Source organism: Notechis scutatus, chromosome 3 (genome assembly GCF_049901735.1).
Source record: "Notechis scutatus isolate UNSWTSFEM ecotype Mainland chromosome 3, rNotScu1.2, whole genome shotgun sequence".
Taxonomy (NCBI): Eukaryota; Metazoa; Chordata; class Lepidosauria; order Squamata; family Elapidae; genus Notechis; species Notechis scutatus.
This window is the reverse complement of record NC_142011.1, coordinates 159,730,367-159,752,345: the sequence shown is the minus strand read 5'-3', so window position 1 is coordinate 159,752,345 and position 21,979 is coordinate 159,730,367. Positions and strand designations below refer to the sequence as shown.

At 34.4% G+C, this 21,979-nt stretch overlaps 1 protein-coding gene across 2 annotated transcripts in view; it reads right to left on the bottom strand.

Moving 5' to 3' along the window:
* The window catches only part of LAMA1 (laminin subunit alpha 1), a 96,037-nt gene that overhangs the window by 37,320 nt on the left and 36,738 nt on the right, over positions 1 to 21,979 (bottom strand). For both annotated transcript variants that reach the window (XM_087961552.1, XM_087961553.1), the window contains exons 17-33: positions 21,041 to 21,168; positions 20,284 to 20,370; positions 17,744 to 17,955; positions 16,644 to 16,750; positions 15,201 to 15,381; positions 14,332 to 14,468; positions 11,211 to 11,441; positions 10,195 to 10,338; positions 9,343 to 9,522; positions 7,329 to 7,514; positions 6,070 to 6,197; positions 5,186 to 5,306; positions 4,936 to 5,073; positions 4,137 to 4,258; positions 2,958 to 3,044; positions 1,920 to 2,113; positions 794 to 936 (exon numbers count right to left, since the gene is read on the bottom strand). In XM_087961552.1, coding sequence (XP_087817678.1) covers positions 794 to 936; positions 1,920 to 2,113; positions 2,958 to 3,044; positions 4,137 to 4,258; positions 4,936 to 5,073; positions 5,186 to 5,306; positions 6,070 to 6,197; positions 7,329 to 7,514; positions 9,343 to 9,522; positions 10,195 to 10,338; positions 11,211 to 11,441; positions 14,332 to 14,468; positions 15,201 to 15,381; positions 16,644 to 16,750; positions 17,744 to 17,955; positions 20,284 to 20,370; positions 21,041 to 21,168 — 2,526 coding nt within the window. The remainder of the gene's footprint in view (positions 1 to 793; positions 937 to 1,919; positions 2,114 to 2,957; positions 3,045 to 4,136; positions 4,259 to 4,935; positions 5,074 to 5,185; positions 5,307 to 6,069; positions 6,198 to 7,328; positions 7,515 to 9,342; positions 9,523 to 10,194; positions 10,339 to 11,210; positions 11,442 to 14,331; positions 14,469 to 15,200; positions 15,382 to 16,643; positions 16,751 to 17,743; positions 17,956 to 20,283; positions 20,371 to 21,040; positions 21,169 to 21,979) is intronic.

The window sequence follows — 21,979 nt, the reverse complement described above, 5'->3', positions numbered from 1 at the left end:
AATCAGTGATGTGGGGCACTGGGAGCATACCACATATGTTCGCATTCACATGTTGCACAGTGCAAAATGTGAATGGAAGCATATGTGTGGCACAGTGGTTAGAATGCAGTATTACAGGCTAACTCTGCCCACTGCCGGGAATTTGATCCTGACCAGCTCAAGATTGACTTAGCCTTCCATCCTTCCATGATTGGTAAAATGAGGACCAGATTGTTGGAGACAATATGCTATCTTCTGTAAACCACTGAGAGAGTGCTGTATGGCTATCTCTATGGAGTGGTATATAAATGTTAAGTGCTATTACTATTGGATAGCTGCGCGGCTAACTACAAAAATGTCCCCTTTCAGTTTTATTATATTTGAAAATATTTTATAAAGGCAATTATACAAGTAATTATATAAATAACAACAACTATATGGAACATTGTTATTATTAGGAGTATCATCATCACTGAATTCAACATGTGAAATGAACGGTCTCCTTCCATGAAATAACACATAGATTTATTTTAATGCACTTTATATAGGATTTACAGTAAGACAAGAAGCTGTTCCTTAACCATAATATTTGACAGTATCAGCCCAGCTCTCAACCATGGCTTAGTGGGTGGCAAGTTCAGAACAGTTGTTTCCATGGAATTATTTCTAATTAGAAATAGTGTTTTATCATAGAAGGAATAAGAACCAATCATACCATACTTAAAATAGCCCAGTGGTAATCAATATATTAATCTTCAGCTACCTACACAATAATATAAACTGCAATATAAAAGATAAGCAACAGCTTACACACCTTTAAATTTTTTGTGGCATTTTCCAAGTCTGAAAGTGCTCCATAAGGTGCCAAGATAGCATCAGTGAAGTTTACCAAATGCATGGCTTTGTCAAAATTATCCAGATCATTCAACAACTGCCCTGTACAGTCATCATCACAAGCTGAAGAAAGAATTTATAGATTTTGTTTTCATGTTAATACACATATTATATTAATGCTTACATTAAGTTTTGTATACTCATAAACTAAACAGAAAGTGAAAGATATTCCAAAAACAAAAAAGGAGAGAGGCAGCCCCCACATTTGTACCTCTTAAAAACAGATTATTTCATTGATTAACACAAGAATGACAACCTTTGTGATATCTCTTTAGAGTCTCATGCTTGGCCTCCAAAATACAGTATAAAGGAAAAACCCACACAACTTCAGAGACTCTTTCATGGTTAGATTATCATCATATACATGGTTACAAATTTTATAATGTACTTTAATTCATGGCATTCATGGCATTTACCATTTAGAAACTCATTCCTTCAGTTTCTGAAACATTTTTGGAGTTCTTCATTGCCACTTCTTTATAATTATACTAAATAATAACTCCAGGTAACTATGCATATGTTGAAAACCACTATTTCCAACAGAGAATCTAGAGTAACTCTCTCACTAATTGAATTTACATTCATTCCTCCACACTGCTTTTTATTCCTCAATAATTCTTTATTGATCAGAAAACAGAGTTCTTAACCCTCAAATTTTGTTAAGTGGAGAACTTTGTTAAGTGGAAACTATGCACAACAAATAAATATATTAAGTGGATATTTTTAAATTTATGCAATTTTATTCCTTCTCTATATGTGCATTTCTTTCTGTAACTATTTCCTTTCTTTTCCTTACAGGAATACTTACACTATATTTATACTTACACTTTTCCTTACAGGAATACTTACACTATTCAATAGCTTCATCTATTTAGCTGTCATATCCAAAATACAAACAGCATTTTTTAAAGAATGTAACTGAACAAATATGCTTCATGCTGCAATATCTTATAGATTGAATAATACTAAACACCACTTATCAGTCCCCATTCTAGGCACACTTCAACTTAAAAAGCAAATGGGAAAAATAAAAATAAAGCACTTACAAACACATTCATTCTCCACAAGAATGTGCCTTGAATCACACTGATCACACAGCTGTCCTGTTACACCTTGCTTACAAACACACTGCCCAGAAATATGATCACAGTGGTGATGGAGAGAACCATTTTGGTTGCACTGACATTGCTGACATTTGCCACCTGGTACTCTAGGATGTCCATAGTAACCTGGAGAACATCTAGAAAGAACCAAGACAAGTTAGCCTTTCTTGAATGTCTAGCCTTCTTTTAAAAAAAAAGATACCTTGAGATACCACTTATCATAAAACTATAATGTCCTCTCTGTCCTTTCAGGATCTCGTCTTTTATTTTAGCATGCTACAAATCTCACAATAGCCTGAGACTTAAACATACAACGTATTCCCCATGCTGAAGGGTATTAGGAGCCGTGGTGGTGCAGTGGTTAGATATACTGCAGGCTACTTCTTGCTGATCACCAGTTGCCAGAAGTTTGGCAGTTCAGGTCTCATTGGCTCAAGGTTGATTCAGCCTTCCATCCTTCCAAGGTGGGTAAAATGATGACCCAGATTGTTGGGGCAACATGCTGACTCTACAAACCGCTTAGAGAGAGGCTGTAAAGCACTGTGACGTGGTATATAAGTCTAAATGCTATTGCTATTGCTATTCTACATTCTGTAGACTCTGCAAATGAATTCTGAGAAATTCATTACCAGGGGTAATACTTAATTTTTTTGATAGCATCATAGTCCTATTGAGAGAATTTCATACTAGGATTGTAACATATAAAGAAGCAAAGGCATACTTTTGGACTGAATGATTACACATTACAACACAGAGATAGCCAATAAATCAGGTTTAATAGTCATTAGTTTTTTATGTTAATACTTTAATTCTACAATGAAACATAAGAGCAACTTGTTATCTACTATATTTCTAATAAGGTAATGAATTTTTGCATTCCTTTTGCCTAATGCTGTCTGAATCAACTAAAATTAAGCTATGTCAACTCTTCTTAATGTAGGCACATTTGTTGCAAAAGTTTTAATGAGTTGAATATCTTACCTTTCACAATACTGCCCTTCATATCCAGTGACACAAGCATTGCAGTGGAAATCATTTATACCTTTTGCAACACATGTTGGACTAAAGCTTGAAGAACAAAGAAATCATTAGGTTTAGGAAAAACCTATTTATCCCAACTGGTATATAACTTTATTTATTAGATTTGTATTGTTTCATTCAAGGACTTAAAGAAATAGACAGCCCTTGCTTTCCCCATTTTTTCCCCATCATAATCCCATGAAATAATTTCAGCTGTCATTGAGTGGTTGACCCAAAGTAACACAATGATCTACAAAAGATGTGGGTGAACCTGAACCTGAATCCCCCCATTATCACCCCAATATCTTGTTGTATAGCTATAATTAGGTATGTGGGGATATAGCTATAATTAGGTATGTAGGGATATAGCTATAATTAGGTATGTAGGGATATTAAGTCTCATTCATATATATATATATATATATATATATATATATATATATATATATATATATATATATATATATATATATATATATATATATATATATTCATATTCTTAAGTTTTCACAGGTATTTATATGTATGGTATTCAGCTTTATTCGGGTATTTTCCCAGGTCATTATAGTTGTGCTTTTAAAGTTGTAGCAACGTTTCGGCAGAATCTCATCTGTCATCATCAGGCTTCACAATACAGAAGCCTGATGATGGCAGATGAGATTCTGCTGAAATGTTGCTACAACTTTAAAAGCACAACTATAATGACGTGGGGAAATACCTGAACAAAGCTGAATACCACACACACACACACACACACACACACACACACACACATCTCATTGATTACAATAAGGCATTTCCCTAGGTAAATAAGATTGTTGCGTAACTATATTAATGCATAAATACAATTCTGTTCCTTGTTGCAGTCTTTGTGTAGCCTAATACTTTCCCAAAATGTTGCATTATTATGTTTAGTCATTGTGAAAGGGTGATGTGATGCAACCACAAGATCAACCACTAGACTATGATAATGTCTATTAAATTATCTGATTAAGCTGAATTACAAGTCCCATTTTAGTCAAGGATTTTAAAAAGAAGGTAGAATCACCTAGAAATGTAGCTGGCCACACCAGCTATTATTGATATAATACTATATTAAGTATAATAATCATTAAGCCAGCCAGGTGAATACTTAGCTACCTTTCAGGGTTCGTTCTTGGACATGCACATAGTGAACAATCATTGATGGATCCTTTAACTTTGCCGTAATAACCAGGGGCACAAATATTGCAGTGATCACCAACTGTATTTTCTCTGCAATCCTATGAAGCAATAATTCATGAATTTTAAAATTAAAATAATAATAATTTCCACTTCATAAATACACAGTGCTCCTACTAATTACCTAAAATGTCAATAGATAGGAATAACAGATAATATATGTATTCCTTTAATTATAAAAAGATTGGTATTTATAGAAAACCAATGGAGTAAAACTGTAGAAAATTCTTGCCATTTCAATATGGGTAATCCTTGGAATGAAAGTAATTAGTTCAGTTTCTTATTTTAACATTCCTTGATGATTGCCCTAATTTCTTCAAGCCATCTGAATCATCTCCATCAGTGATTCATTTTTTGTAATGTTTCAAATGAAATTGTAAAATTTAAGTGGTTAAGGCCACCATGCTTAACCTAAACTACTGTAGCATACTCCACAGAAACAGTTATTTTGAATTCAGAGCATCTTGAAATATTGTGTGCCTGTTTAATTTAGTGTTTCAATCCTTTCTTCCTTGTACTAGTTTCTTTCAGAAAATAACCTCTTAGACATAGTCTAATACTTGTTTGTATTAGCTTTGTAAATCTTATTTTTCAGATGTCTTTTTTATCTTGAATTATTTCATTTATTTTAAACATTTATATAACTGTCCACCTTAAAGCAAATTGGGCAGCTCCCAAATATTGATACAAAAAGGATTATTTGTAGGAGTTTACATACCAAACACTTCCCTGTTTCTGAATCACAAGCACTGCTGTGATTGTTGCACTGGCAGGGCACACATAATGAAACTACTGAGGGTAACATTTTTAGGTGTGCGTTTCCATGCCTCTCTCTATAGTATCCGGGTGCACAATCCTACACAGAAAAGAACGTTATTAACATGGTAGACTTATTTTTAAATAAGGCATTTAAGGTATGACAAGATGTTACCCTAAAAAAATTTTTTTTTCACTAAGACATACCATACCTGACAGGAGAGTCCTGCATAACCTCCAGGGCACAGGCATTTTTCAATGTGGTGAGCTGGTTCCTTGGCCAAAGGCATGTAATCGGCTTTCACTGCAATATCCATGGAGACATTTGAGATTCTAAAAGGTGTTCCATAAAAACAAAGTAAAAATGAGGCAATCTTCATTTATCAGACAAGAGATAACAATTCCTTATTATTTCCTACCAATTATCTGGATGGCTTCTGCAAAGAGCTATACGTTACAAAATTAAAAGGTAGAAATAAATTTCAAAACACAAGATTTGGATTCTTGAGGTACTAGTAGGTAAGAAAAATTAATAAAAGGCTTAAACAAATGGCCCTCCTGGCTAGACATTTCTGGACATTTTCATCCCAAAATATTTAGAAGGACCAGAAGAGCAAGGCTGCTCTACATAGCAAATCCTGTGATAATAATGTTCCTGAATATGATAGTCATTAGGTGTGTTTATTAAAGTTTCTCTGAATATGCACTAATAATTTTTCAGATAACCTACAAAGGATTGCTAAATTGTGCACTATAATCTGCATTCAGAGTTTCTTCTGAAAAAAATGTCCTGATTATCAGAAACATTTTTAGAAGCATAACCATCAAAAACAGCATAACTTTATATCATATTTATATTTATATATACTGAACAATATGTGGTGAACTAATAAAAGGACTCCATTATTATTACCCATTATTTTTTAAGCTGCATTTTATAGTTTTTAATGTTTTTAAAAATAATAGTTATTTGTGAACTCTTGTTTATTAACTTTGTTATATGCCACCTAGTCACTTGTTTTGTGACCGATGGCTATATGAATTTAATAAATAATTACATAATTAAATAAATAATATCAAAGTTTGAGCACTTTACCTGCTTTGTTGCAATCCTTGACCATATGAAGCCTTGATAAGAATATATTCAATATGGCTCAGAACTGACATGAAGTCAGAATGTGAAACAGATTCATCTGAAACAGCATTAAAGTATTTCCAGGTGTTCTAGTAAAGACAAGAAAAATATAAACATAAATTAATTACAAACTGTTAATAACACATACTTGGTTAATCATATTGTTTTTTAGTTTTTTGTGTATAAGTATTCCTCATTTAGTGACCACAATTGGGGCTGGCAACTTTGTCAGCACTACGATTGTCTTTATGATTTTACTTCAGTTTTCCTTTGCTTTATAAATCTGCAAAGGTCATAAATGCAAGCATTGGTTATAAACTTCCTTTTTTATCACTGTGGTAATTGTAAATAGTCACTGAATGAGTATTATCAATATTTCCCTCAACACCTTAGCTGCCAAAATTAATTGCATATGAAATGTAGAGTGCTTCTGCATTTAATAAAGCTGATCATAAGAATTAGTTATGACACTTTCCTAATTAAGTCTTCACTGGCTTTATGAGCTCAGTGGAATAAAATTAATAACCTGGAGAAACAAACATATAGTAAATTAAGCATATTCTAAATTACTATGCTAAATTTGAAAGATATTGAAAATTATTTTCAAAGACAGATGCACAAGGCTGTAAGGAGCAAGGCTGATGCAAGAAAATATCTCCTGCTCAAAATATAGTAATATTATTTGATAGATTCAAACCCAAAGTAGTATTATTGCTTATGCCATAACTGTGATAACATTTTTGCCCTCTTCAAGTCATAAAGTTTACATATTACATATACGTTTTATTGAAATGTTGCTCAGCAACCAGTCTTTCAGTAATTTGTGCAAAGATTTCCAAACCAACTCTGATATTTGTATTCCGCTTTTGGTTCTGGGACAAGTTTATGTATGTATTACTGTATGTACAGTATGTATGTATATATAACTTCTAATACACATTTATTATTAAAAATAATTCTAGAATTGTTTCATTCAATTTCTATAGGCTTCCAATCAAAATTTGAAAGAGAATAAGGACATTTTTCATGGACATGAGACATTTTAATATGACACATGATGATGTCATACAACATATGTTATAAAACATAAATAACCTGAAGTGAAATGGCCTATGATTTTTTTATGTTCACACAAAAAAAGAGAAAACAATGTGTCTATTCAACTGTGAGCAAAAACTCTAGATACATTTCTATACATATAACCAAAATTTTAGCCTTACCTCCATCATTAGTATCTCTTCATCTTGCCTTAATCCATTTTCTGGAGCAGGAACATCCACATAGATGACCTGTTTCCTTGGGCGACCTCCCTTAATCAGAACTTGTGGTTCAAGATTTGCAGTTCCAAGATCATCCAGAGCAAAAAAAGCTACTGAATATTTCAATTTCCCACCATATGACATGAGCTGTTTTGATAAATAAATATATTGTTAATTTAAGATACTTTTGAAGTACTTTCACTAAAATCTAGGTTTAGTAGCAGACCATCTTTTTCTTCGTGGTCTGCTCCAAACTCTGATCTCCAGAATCATCTCTTTTTTCCTACTACTTTTCATATATTGACTTCATTTACAAATCAAGCAGGAATTTCTTATTTTTCAAGATAGTCAATATAATTAGGTTTTGCTTTTTGCTTTCCGTTAAGCATAATTTCTTGTGCCATCAGAATCAAGAACTATAATCAACTTAACCTATATTCAGTTTTAAAAAGCCAGTTCAGGAATCTAAGATTTCAAACAAGCATGTTTAAAACAATCTAAAGCAGGGGTGTCAAACTTGCGGCATCACGGCAGCATCATGTGGCGTATTGTGACTTTTTCCCCCTTCGCTAAACCAGGCATGGGCGTAGCCAGCACATGATGCATCCGGCCAGTGGGCCATGAGTTTGACAGCCCTGATCTAAAGCTAACAATTGCATTTCATTCTAGAAAAGTAAAAGTAACATTTACAAGCTTCTCCACTGAGAATATTGGGGGGGGGGGGGGGAATGAGGTGAGGAACTATGTTGCAATATACTGTAATTTGGTGAAAACAAATTAACATCTGTTACAATAAGATATGTAATTCAACAGTCCCCAATACTAGTTGATATCCTTGCTTCTGGATTTCTTGAGGGATAATTTCATTATTTCTCTACTTCTTAGTTTTAGTCACCTTTTAATCACTTGCTTTCATTATTTGCTTGCTTTCAACAGCAATTTTTCTATTACCATATTCTTAGCAAATAGAAGGCCCTAAATGTCACACACTTCCCTTTAATGTAATCTTAATATACACGCCTTACATAAAAATCAAATACAAGAATAAGCACAATAAACAATGAAAACAATACAATGCAACTTTGGAAATGTAGATTATTGTAAAAATATACAACTAGTTCTTCATTCTTCTGGACTCTGTCTGTACTTCCCCATACTCATCCAAGTAGCAATTATGTTAAACAACTACCAACACATCAGACAGCTAGGACAGCATCAATTCAGAGTCAGAAAACCAGGGCATTTGGTTGGGCTTTCAATGACAGTACTAGCTAGCTACAACCCCAGGAATATGCTACAGTCTCTGTCTCTAAATTCACTCTGAGTCTAAATTCTTATTGAGTCTAGTAGCTTTCAAAATTATGCAAGTGGTCTCAAAAATAAAAGATATGTAAAATTGTAACAGTTTTGCTGTGAACATACAGTGAATGTATATCAATGAATGTAAGTATTCAGAAACACACAGTGAATTTTCTTCAGAATTTTTTATTTTATTTATTTTATTTTTTAAAACAAATTTTATTAATTTTACAGACAAACAAAGCATCATTAAACATTAAAGACATTGAACCTCTTTCCATTATAAATTTTACAAGGCAAATAAAACATTGTTTTATACAATACAATTCTAATATATCCCATTTCCACTTAAATATTTTTTTAACAAATTTCTCATTATTTCTCTTTAGTCTTATTCAATTACATTTCTTCTATATTTATCCATTTTATACTCATCATATTCATATTTCCCTCTGCCTTGTTTACAAATATTCCTCTCGCTTTCTCCCAAGGTTTTATTAAACCTCAATCAGACATACACACACAAAAAACAAAAACATAAAACTTCTTTTTAAAAAGTAGCTTGGCCCCGGATTACCTCTCTTTGTATGGACTTCAATTAAATAATTTTCTTCAGAATTTTTAGATATTCAGTTGCAGACTTATCCACAGAAAGGACAGAAAAATAAATGTTTACCTGATTTCCCTGGAATTGATCTGGTAATTTCCAGTAAAAGGGTTCTGCATTCAAGTGTTGGCGGACTGTTGCTGCATCCATTACTATGTCTGGAAATTGGGAAAATACACCTTCGCTTGTTCCAGTAAAGTTACTGAGAGAAACCACGTGTAATAGTTCCTGTTCTAGAGTCAGTGTTATCTGCAATAACAAGCCAAGAGGTTATCCATTTTCATAAAATGAACTACATATGGTCTCAGACTAAGAAAGATTTCACATGCTTCCTGAAAACAACTAACACATCACCCATCCTTTGAAATTTGGAGCGAATTTTATTAACGCACCTTACATTTTGTATTAGTATAAAGCTGCTTCTACATTGAATGCACAATTGTGTTTCATTGTTTATATTTTTCTCCTTCTATCTCTAGATATACGTATAAATCAGCTGAAGATAAGATTGCAGGAAAAGAAAGCAAAAAGAAACCAAACTTGGATTTCAAGAATGCATAGAGAATTCTATAGTAAAAGCAATTCAAAACAATATAAAATTTCCTGCAAGTGGAATGCATATAAATAAGTGATTTACTCACTTATTTATGAGTTACTTAAGTATTTGCATTGAACTTTCAATCAACCAGGACAGCTTGCAACAAATTTTAAGAAACTTAAAGTAGCAAAATAAACTGATTTGGAATTGGATATGTCTAAATTAATAAAATAGAAAATTCTTGATGGCAGGAAAATTCTGAACAGAATACTACGAAACATTAAGACTCTTCCAAATATTCTGGTGTCTTCCCAATCCAAGAACAGGTGTGATCAAGCGAGGAAGAAATTAGAATAGGAATAAGACTGGTACACTTTACTAACCGGAATTCGCACATAACCATCTACTTCTGCACAGAATTCTGTCATCCCAGAACAGAAGCAAGGGATGCATCCCAAAGGATTAATAGCATGTAGAGCAAAGGTCCCACTTTTGCATTCATTGCAGTGTAATCCAAAGACATTATCCTGAAGCAAGAAGAGATCATGATCAGCATCATGGCTTGAATAATAGTATTTTTGTAGCCTTAACAATATGTCAACAATAGATATTTAGTATGTATAATTCTATAAGATACCTACAGAAGCTTGTATTTATTCCCTAGGTAACTATTAATTCTAGCCAACTCACTTCCCCATGAAGACTCTACCCCACTTTAAAGGAAACGTCGAACTTCTATGATCATAGTAAATATATTTATGGCTCAGTTCGGGTGTATCTAAACTGGAAAAAGTTTTTTACCCTGAAATACTGAGGCTTGAAAGGTACTTAGATTGTCCATTTCTTCAATTTTATATTCCCTTAATTACTTAGCTTCAGCTGGTCTCTTAAGAGAAATAGCCCAGCAAAACTGACAAAGGTTCTGTTTGTTCTCTCTTCTCTTTCACCAGAAATGTAGCATGAGATTGTTTAGGGTAAGTTTTTCTGATATAATGGCAAAGTGAATAGAGAATGTTGGTTTTTTGCAGAAGTGCCTTTACAATGCTTCCCAATTCCAGCTGCTTCAAAATATTACCAAGTTTTTTTCTCTTTCTCTCTCTCCTACAACATACAACCATGATTAAAACCATTAAGAGCCATGGGGGGCAGTGGCTGCAGGCTGTCTGCTGACTGCCAGCTGCCTACAGTTCGGCAGTTCGATTTTCACCAGCACAAGGCTGACTCAGCCTTCCATCTTTCCGAGGTCGGTAAAATGAGGACCCAGATTGTTGGGGGCAATATACTGACTTTGTAAACCGCTTAGGGAGGTCTGTAAAGCACTGTGAAGCGGTATTTAAGTCTAAGTTGCTATTACTATTATGAAAATCCTAATAGGCCAATACTTATTATTATGCTATACCTTGCAAACACACACACCAGTTTCCTCTTCACAGCTGCACATTCCTTGATTGCACATCTCGGCTTTACTCCCACGCACATCACAGTCACAAGGAATACAATCAGGATAGTCCCTGTAACCCAAAGCACAGAGGGCACACCTGTCCCCTCCGTATCCTTGCTTACACTGGCACTGAGAAGTCAGCTGGTCACACTGGAGACTGAGGGAACCTAATTGACTACAATTGCAAGCCTGAAAAAAAAAAAAGATAGAATCCTATAATTTGAAAAAAAAAACATGTTTAAAAATACTTTTTACAGTCATTAAAAAGTCACCAATATTGTTTTCTTTTACAAGAGCATTTGTTTGTTTTGCTATAAGAAAGAGAAATATAGCTATTTCTCTAAAAATTATTATTGGAACTTATTTTAAAAGTTGTCTCAAAGTAATTTACAAATATACCTTTGTAGTAGTGATTTTAGGATGCAATAAAGTTGACTGTAATGAAATCAGTCAACTGAAATAGAAAGAGGGAAAATACAGTTTCTTGAGGTGTTCCATTTAGAAAAATTCCCTGGATTTTAAAATTGTGAATCTAGGTTGGAGTTTGAAAAATTCAGAAAGTTTCAATAAACATCAAAGCACTGTTGTTGCTGTACATTATCTAATAAATGATTGTATTATGGTTTAAAATTGCTAGATAAATTGCTGGCTTATACAATATTTTCAACACTGGGAAGACTAAATAAGGGAAGACTTAAACAACACAATGTAACTCCAAGTCAATCACACTTCTGTAAAATCAAACTGTCCACTTAGGTAGTAACACTGATTGACAATCAATGTCACATGCTGTTGTGCAAATGGAATAGACAACAGGTGGAAAGCATAGACATCCCCAATAAAGGAGTGGTTCTGCAGGTGGTGACCACAGACCACTTCTCAGTTCCTATGCTTTCTGGCTGATGGTTGGGTCACTTTTGAATGCTGGCGGTGCTTTCACTTTAGTGGTAGCATGAGATGGAGTCTACAACCCACACAAGTGGCTCAGGTAGTACAGCTCATCCAGGATGGCACATCAATGCGAGCTGTGGCAAGAAGGTTTGCTGTGTCTGTCAGCGTAGTGTCCAGAGCATGGAGGTGCTACCAGGAGACAGGCCAGTACATCAGGAGAATGTGGAGGAGGCCGTAGGAGGGCAACAACCCAGCATCAGGACCGCTACCTGCGCCTTTGTGCAAGGAGGGACAGGAGGAGCACAGCCAGAGCCCTGCAAAATGACCTCCAGCGGGCCACAAATGTGCATGTGGCTGCTCAAACGATCAGAAACAGACTCCATGAGGGTGGTATGAGGGCGTGACGTCCACAGGTGGGGGTTGTGCTTACAGCCCAACACCGTGCAGGATGTTTGGCATTTGCCAGAGAACACCAAGATTGGCAAATTTGCCACTGGCACCCTGTGCTCTTCACAGATGACAGCAGGTTCACACTGAACACATGTGACAGACGTGACAGGGTCTGGAGACGCCGTGGAGAATGTTCTGCTGCCTGCAACATCCTCCAGCATGACCGGTTTGGCAGTGGGTCAGTAATGGTGTGGGGTCGCATTTCTTTAGCGGGCCGCACAGCCCTCCATGTGCTCGCCAGAGGTAGCCTGACTGCCATTAGGTACCAAGATGAGATCCTCAGAACCCTTGTAAGACGATATGCTGATGTGGTTGGCCCTTGGTTCCACTGCAGCCACATGCTAGACCTCACGTGGCTGCAGTGTGTCAGCAGTTCCTGCAAGACAAAGGCACTGATACTTTGGACTGGCCTGCCTGTTCCGCAGACCTGAATCCAATTGAGCACATCTGGGACATCATGTCTCGATCCATCCACCAACGCCACATTGCACCACTGACTGTCCAGGAGTTGGGGGATACTTTAGTCCAGGTGTGGGAGATCCCTCAGGAGACCATCCGCCACCTCATCAGGAGCATGCCCAGGCATTGTAGGGAGGTCATACAGGCACGTGGAGGCCACACACACTACTGAGCCTCATTTTGACTTATTTTAAGGACATTACATCAAAGTTGGATCAGCCTGTAGTGTTTTTTTCCACTTTAATTTTGAGTGTAACTCCAAATCCAGACCTCCATGGGTTGCTAAATTTGATTTCCATTGATAATTTTTGTGTGATTTTGTTGTCAGCACATTCAACTATGTAATAAACAAAGTATTTAATGAGAATATTTCATTCATTCAGAACTAGGATGTCTTATTTTTGTGTTCCCTTTATTTTTTTGAGCAATGTATATTACAAAAATGTAATATACTATACAATGTGAAAAAAATGAACTAGGAAATAAATTTTTCTATACAATCTTTTTTTATAGATAACAGTGCAAAAGATTGTGATAGCAAGATTTCTTACAGTTCAGTTAACATATTAAGAGAATAATTTAGAACTTCAGTAATTGAGATATTTACATTTGCATTGTCTAAAAATTGGATTAGCAAAAATAAAACTTTGTATTGATCATTTTTACTATGGTAGAAGACGGATTCTCTGGTCCACGCCTTCTGAGAAATCTTACGTTAATTTTCTTTCATCAGGCAAGAAAAGCCATATTACACCTAATGTAGCAACATTTTGTATAGCAAATATGAACGTACCCAATTGATCTACAAGAGTGATATCTTTGTATTTGCTCCAACAATCACAACTTATTAATATTTTAGATAAGATTTTATAAAACATTTTTTTCTATATCCTGAACTTAATGCACAGTAGATTGAATTTCTATTTTTATAATTCACTTATAATTTTAATGTTTTTTCTTAACCTTAAGAACTAGTTTTAGGTTTAATCTTTGTGCTACATTATTTTACTTACACCCAAGTATTTCATGGATTGTATGGTAGATTTTATCTTGGTTTAATCTGATTGGTCTGTCTGTCTGTCTGTCTACCTATCTATCTGTCTGTCTGTCTATTAACTATCCATTTAGATGCATTTTAAAAAAGAGGAAACTTCTCTGAAATAACCCATGGTGGAAAAAAAACCTAATATGTATATTTTTATATAAAATAATTCATGAAATTTCATCCAACTTTTCAAAATTCTTAATTTCCTTTTTTAACAAATTACAAGCACATTACCTTGCATCCCTTTTCTATATCATGACCCCAGAAATTTTCTTCACAAAGTTCACATTTTTCTCCAGTTGTATGAGGAGCACAAATGCATTGTCCCGAATCTTTATCACATGTATTGTGAGTATGAGCACAATCACAAGCTGCAATTAGGGCAAGACAGAAACAAGTAAATTGGAAGAATTATTAGTTCATTTTTTAAAATCTAGGATTTAATCATTCTGAAAATCAATGCCTTGCAAAATCCTAACATTTGTTTTCCAATTTTTATTAAAAGAAATTTAAACATCCATTATTGGGCCTATATCAAGTAAATGTTCTTGCAAGTAAATGTGATGTGTTTTTTTATTGTCTAATCTTTTCCATCTGTATTCACCTTTAAAATGGACCAGCTTCATACAGTAATATGAAAGAAAAAGAGAGAGAGGCAGAGAGAGAGACAAACTCCATTTGGTGTAGTTTGATGCTGGCCTAGAAACCAGGAAATCATGAGTTCTAGTCTTGCCTTAGGCACGAAAACCCAGCTGGGTGGCTTTGGGCCACTCTCTCTCTCTCTCTCTCCCAGCCCAAACCACCTCACAAAGTCATCATGGGGAAACTATGAGGAGGAAAGAATGTTAAGTATGTTCACCGCTTTGAGTTACTTGAAGGGCAGGATAAAAATTAATAAATAAATATAAAATAACTATATTGTAGGCTCTAAAAACAGATTAGATAGCACAATTCTCCATGTTAAAGTGAGAACATGAATATCTTCAAAGAGGCATTTCATATCACTTTGATGCTCTTGTGTTTGCAGCTCCTAGGCAATGGGCTGTTTTCACTTTTAGAACAATTTCAGTTATTGCAAGATCTGTTTATGAGCTAAAAATTACGTTTGCAACCACCATCCTGAAATGCATAAAACCCTGGAGCACAATGTCCACACTTGTCTCCAGCCACTCCTAGTGCACAACGACACTGTCCTTCTTCATTACAATCTTCTGTAGCTGAGCCAATTTTACTGCAAAGGCAGGGAAGGCAACTAGCTGTAGTACTGAGGCCATAATAACCAAACTGTAAGAAAGAAAGAAAAAAGAATTTGGATACTTTTTAAATCATTCTTTCCCCACCCCCTTCTTCTTCTCCTTTCTAATACCACATTTAAGTTGAAAGTTGCCAAGGTTGGAGCCCCTGCTATAGACTCTTGCTGTTCTCTTTGGAAGTGCATTAGAAAGGAATGTTTTTCTCTCTTATGTTTACAGCACAGAGAATTTTTTTTTTAAAAAAAGCATTTGGGTACTTTTTAAAGTAATGCCCTGGGATTCATCTAATAAAAAAAAATAATGAAACATTTTAACAGTCAACTATCTACTAATATCTGTCAAAATGTAGAAATACATCAAGATCAAGTAGATTAGACAAAACCAATTAAATGCTAATGTCATAAATTTAACATTTGGGGGAAAGTACAATCTTTATTAGCATATAAACAGCTCCTAAATGTGTTAGATATTTAATATTTTGATAGCTAGAATTTGCAAGTGTTGAAAACATGAAACTACTTTCAAAGGTATATTTAAGATTGGTGAGATAAAAAGCTTGCTAAATTTCTAATTAATGCCAGATCCTCTGGCTGTCTAATTTTAGCTTTTATATTTTTAATGCATGGGTCAATTCTAAAATGTGACAAGAGGATAGGACACTATTATAATAAAGAGTTTAATTACATCAATTCAAGTATGCCTTTCTGGAGATGAACAGGACATCTGTTTCTATTTTTAATTTCCTAATTTTAAATTACTATAAAAATTAAAGTTTAATGATAAAGCGATACTTCAATTATCTGAAGCTTTATCTCTATCCAACAACTTTGTTGCATTCTCACAGACAGTATAGCTATCATTTTAAATGTTTTTTTCTCAATCAATTTGATTTATAAAACTGATCTCATAATTCCTTGGAGACTGGGAAATATGTTTTTGTCACTTCCCAGCATTCCTGCCTTGCAGATGCCAGCTGTATTTGGAATAAAGAAAAGAGAGACAGATGTAAATGATGTAGGGTGATGATAAGGCTCTATTCCCCAAGATCTCCGGAATTAAAATTAGGCCAGTCTGTTATGATCTCTCAGTGGGCAGTATGACTTCAAACAAAAAAGAATAAAATCCCTTTTTGGTGTATCATCTTAGTTTGATTGTGCCTTTCAGTTACTATGAATTACACCTAGATTGTTTCACCATTATACTGAAATTTAAATAATATGTACATTGTTAGACCCTATGGACAAATAATTAGTAAAACCATAATATGTTAGTAAGGTAATTGCTGTTTTTTACCAAGCATTTATCACATCTCTTTCCGACTACATTGGCTTTGCATTGGCAGAGGCCAGTTTCATGATGACAGACGCTGGAAACCGAGCCGTTTATGTCACATTCACAAACTTAGATATAAAATGAACAAAGATAAAAGATGATTATTATTGTGACAAAATACACAATAGTAACTATTATATACTTTTTTTCCAAATAAAATGTAGAATTTAATTTCTTACTTTTCTATAGTCTGGGCATTATAATTTTAAATTTATATCTTTTGGAAAAAGAAATTAATGTTACAAAACAAGGAACTCCAACTGTAAGTGGGAAGTATTTTTACTCGAAGGAGACTTCCCTAATTTTATTAATGAGTACATTGTATTCATGATAATCTCACAATCTTGGGGTGGGCAGAGCTCAAATGCAGAAAAAAAACATTGTTGATTGGTAATTGTTGATAAGATATTGAGAGTAAATACTGTACTGAAAACCTCACATTTTTAAATTAGAAGTACGTATCCTTCACTCTAATCTTAAGATCAACTGTTGTAAACAATTTCCTTGTTGTAAAACAAAATGATTTGACAAAGTCTATGAAAAGTTTATGCAGAACATCAGTTCGAAACAAGATATGATACCCCCAATGAAAGTGTTTAGTGTCAGATTCTGCAATTACCCCAATTAAATCATGCGTCTTGAGCCAAACTTCCAAAACTTCAAAAGGATTTATTGGGAGTTAACATGTCCGGCACTGCCTGGGTGTAGCCGACTTGACACACATAATTCATTGTCACCCTTGACCCTGGTTTTCCCCCAACCCCTGGGTGTATCATAATTCATATTCTCCAATGAGACACATCCATAGCCAAGAGTCATCAATCATGCCCTCCAGTTAGAATTTTGCCGTGGCAGAAATTAGTTACTATCTTTGAAAACTATTTATGGAATGCACTTTTGATTTCCAAGCTGCCACACTGCTCTTTCCCCCCCTACCTTTCTGTTGGCAACTCTAAAAAGACCATAGAAATATTTTATGAGTTGACATTTAGTATCAGGAGACCAATCTGGCTGTATTCAACTAAAAATACTTTATATCTACCTGATCATGAGGAACTCACCATAACAATGTTTGTTGGTCACTGCATCCCCATAATAGCCATCAGCACACCTTTCACAGTGATGTCCCACAGTATTTCCAATGCATTTCAAACATTCCCCTGTAACTGAATGACAATGGCCATCTTCCAATGGGTTTACATTGCCATTGCAATCACAAGGAATACATGGTTTTCCTGGCACTAAAGGATTGCCATAATATCCATTTGCACATCTGCACATAAAATAGGACAATTACATCAGAGTAGAAATTTGCTGGTTTGTTTATTATGCCACTCATGTTACTGATACAGTGAGTCTGTTTAGATGGTAAGACTACAATCATATTTCCTATTTATTTTCATAATTTGGATCTATTGTGCAAAAAGAAAAATCATTGCAGATACCATGCTTAAGAAAGTTATAAAAACTGCAAAAGATGGATCAATACAGTAACATTGGCTCTTCCAGGGAAGAAATGGCAAACTGCAGACAATTCTGCTAAAGTCCACAACTGCAGCAGAATAAAGAGATGATAATAGACCAACTTGTCATAATTCCTTTCCATATCTGGAATGGATTTGAAATCACCCACAGGTGATCCATACTGTTGTTCCTGATGATGAGACCACAAGATAGTGGTCTCTGGTGGATCAGGGTGATGAGGGAATATTAATCTTTTTGCTCAAATCATGGTTGGAACTTTCAAAGGGACACTGGGTTTCCATGTTTCTTTTTCTAATCACTTTCAGAAATTGCTTCTTAACTGTTTTTCAGTTATTAGTAATCTTTGGATCAATAATCAAGTTTGATAGCACCAGGTGGAGTTCCTTCAATACTTAATGAAAGAGGTTTTAAACACAAATTTAAGGTCTTAAAAATATTTTGGAATGAACAGCAAAAGGGGATTAGAATTTAAATTTTAGAAACTTACAAGTGAACTAATAGCCATCTTCAATAAAAACTTGGAATTAATTACACGAATCCTTCCCATGGGAAAATGCTGCTGTTTTGAATTTCTTTTTAAAAAAACCAGACTTTGAAGATTGGACATTAGAGGAACCAGAAGGAACTATAGATTACAATTAAAAGAGAAGAACACTTAAATTTGATTTACTAATGTAGAATGGAGCAAAATATTTTAATATTTAACACAATGAAGGAAATTTTTGAACAATGCAACCAGAAGTTAATTTTAAGAGTATCTGTCTCTATAGACAGACTCTGTTAAAAGACAAGACTGGAACTGATTGAAAATTTAAAAATGACAGGCTATAAGAATGATATGTAAAAGATGCTATACTGCAGATACCAATGAAACCAGCTGATGTCTTAATAATTAAAAGGGATATATAAATAACAAAGCAACAGAGTGACCTAGATAACTTTACTATTTAATTGGATTTACAAAAGGAAGCTTTGAAGAATTTTGGGAGAAAGAACAAAGAAAAAAATTGGAAGAAATCAAATTCTAGGACACCCTTTGAAGGAACTAAAGATCAAGATTGTTGAAAGTAAAAAGGAAGGAAATAAAGCTGATTTATTTTATCAAGCTGAAAATAGATATGTTGTTATTTCTGATTTTAATGCAGAACTGAACAGAAGTTATTGAGGATTTGTTATGGATAAAGGAAGACATACATAATCTTCTGTTGCATAAGTTACTAAATTATTTATATACGTGATGAAGGAGGAAGTCATTTCTTTATGTATTTCTTTACTATATTCTTATGTTTTCCTTCTTCCATTTTTTCCTGCACTTTCTATTTTTTCTTTTTATTCATTTCTCTTTTATATTATAAGTGTTACATTTGTGAAACATGAAATGGATATAGTATCCAGAAAGGAACATGGTCAGGCGAGTTCAGGACAATTGTTTCTTTCTTTTTTTGGTGGGGGGTTTATTTCCCTGCATCCCTTTTAACTATTCTTCTACTTTGAACAAAATTACTTTCTCACATAAATCAGCCATTCATTTCAAACAAAAGAACCTTACTGCCAACAATACCTATGTCATAGATGTTAAAGCAAAACATCATATTTTGATAGCTGGATATGCTAGTTAATGGTGAGACTATTTAGCAATTGTATTGAAAACTTTAGATATATTTGAAAAGAGTTAGTTCGGGATCAAATTTGCAATACATTTTGGATATCAAATAATTCATCTTCTTGGTCATTTGCTTTTGATGTAATATGAGACGATCGGCCATATCAGATAGTTGGGCTTATTGGATCTTGAAGGAATAAACCATATTGTACACATTCAAAATACGTTTACAGGTAGCTCTCAACTTACAACCACAATCGAGTCCAGAATTTATTTTGCTAAGTGAGAGATTTGTTAAGTGACATTTTACGACTTTTCTGGCCATATTTGTAAACTGAATCACTGCAGTTGTTAAATTAGCGATTGTTAAGTAAACCTGGCTTCCTCATTGACTTTGCCTGTCAGAAGTTAAAAAAATAATCACATGACCCCAGGATACTACAAACATCATAAATATGAGTTGCATCTATGTTTAATTACATTTAACTAACAACAATTTCTGCTACTCCATACCTTTCACATCTGACTCCTGCATATCCTGGAGCACATTTATCACAGACAACTTCATCTCTGTTATCCAAATGACAAGTAGGACTGAAACTAAAAATAAATAACTTAAGAATTATGAGATAGATTATACAAAGTTAATGCATCAAATACATGCACAATTCATGACTGCACAATGTAGTAATTAGTGAACACAGGAAAATATAATCAGTGTGTAATCCTGCATGTGCCTATTTAAAATCAAGCCCCACTCATTATTGTTTCAAATTGTGTTACACCTGTGTAAGTATATTGACTATTACATTCTTAGCTACATGCATGTGGATTTTCATAAACAACTTTACATTATCTGAAAGATTCACAGTACTTAGGAGAAAAAATGTTTAAATCCTTTAAAAGATAAACGTCTCCAGAATGTCTGAAACAATTTACTGGACTGCTACCAATCACTTGGCAAGACTCAGCTTAAATTACTCTTATTTCATATAAATAGCAAAATTCTATCAGATATTTTTTTTAATGCGAGCAGCACACAACACTACTTTTCAAGACAGGCTACATTTTAACTTTAAAAAAACTGAGAAAAACAAAACTTCCTCATTTGAGCCAACAAGAGTGACCATTTGAGAAGAATGAAGTGAAATTTTTGACTTTTCCCCCTTCCCATTCTGATTCTCCTTCCTCCACTCCCTTGTCCCTTAGCGGCCCCGCCTATTCTGAAATTGCTGGAGTTTTTATATAGCATTTCCAATAAGCAGTTTACTTGTTAGTAGCACTTCTCAGTGGACAGGCACATGGTTGGCAATCCTCTGTGGTTCCCCTCGAAGGCATTCCGTAGAATCCTGGCAAACACTGCTCACAAGATTCCCCTGTGGTATTATGCTCACATGCCTATAAACAAACAAGAAGCCTTTTGATACTTAATTTGGATGGAATTTTATTCCCAGAGGGAGCTCAGTATGAAAAAGCATGCAGATTTAGTATTCAAAGAACAAACACAAAGAAACAGGGATGCCAGTGGCAATAGGTTTTTGTAAACTCACAGCAACAACTTAAGCATGCGCCCTTTACCAGAACTGATACGCACATTTGATTTCATAAATTAGCTTCATTACTTTGATGGGGAATGAAAGAAAATTAAATGTATTTTAATTTGGCAATCATACAATTCATTCAGATATTTTTATTTCCATCCTTAAAGAAATAATGTTTATTTCTTAAGAAAATATTATCTGGAAATAATGTTCACAATAATTTTTTTAAAATAATAACTTAATTACCAGTTAGGAGCCAACTAGAATTACTTTGATGCCATACAAATAAAATAATAAAGTAAAATGCTCCTGTATTTTTCCATCCAAATCTATAGGAATTTGGCCATTGACCTGAATGGAAAAAAGCTGTAGCTTGCATGGATTTTCTTATAAAATATGTTTTACATTAGTTATAACTAAAGACAGACTTCGAAGGTACTTTAATACGCACAAAAAATAGGCTTTAAAACAGGGGTGTCAAACTCAATTTCATTGAGGGCTGCATCAGGGTTGTGTTTAACCTCGGGATGTGTGTGTGTGTGTGTGGTGGTGTGTGGACAAGTGGGCGTGGCCATCTTGATGTCACTCTTGTCAGGGGTGTGCCCCTCCCGCATACGGACTTCCTGAGTTCCGTTATTGCTTGCAGAGAGTTGTAGGAGACCGTCCCA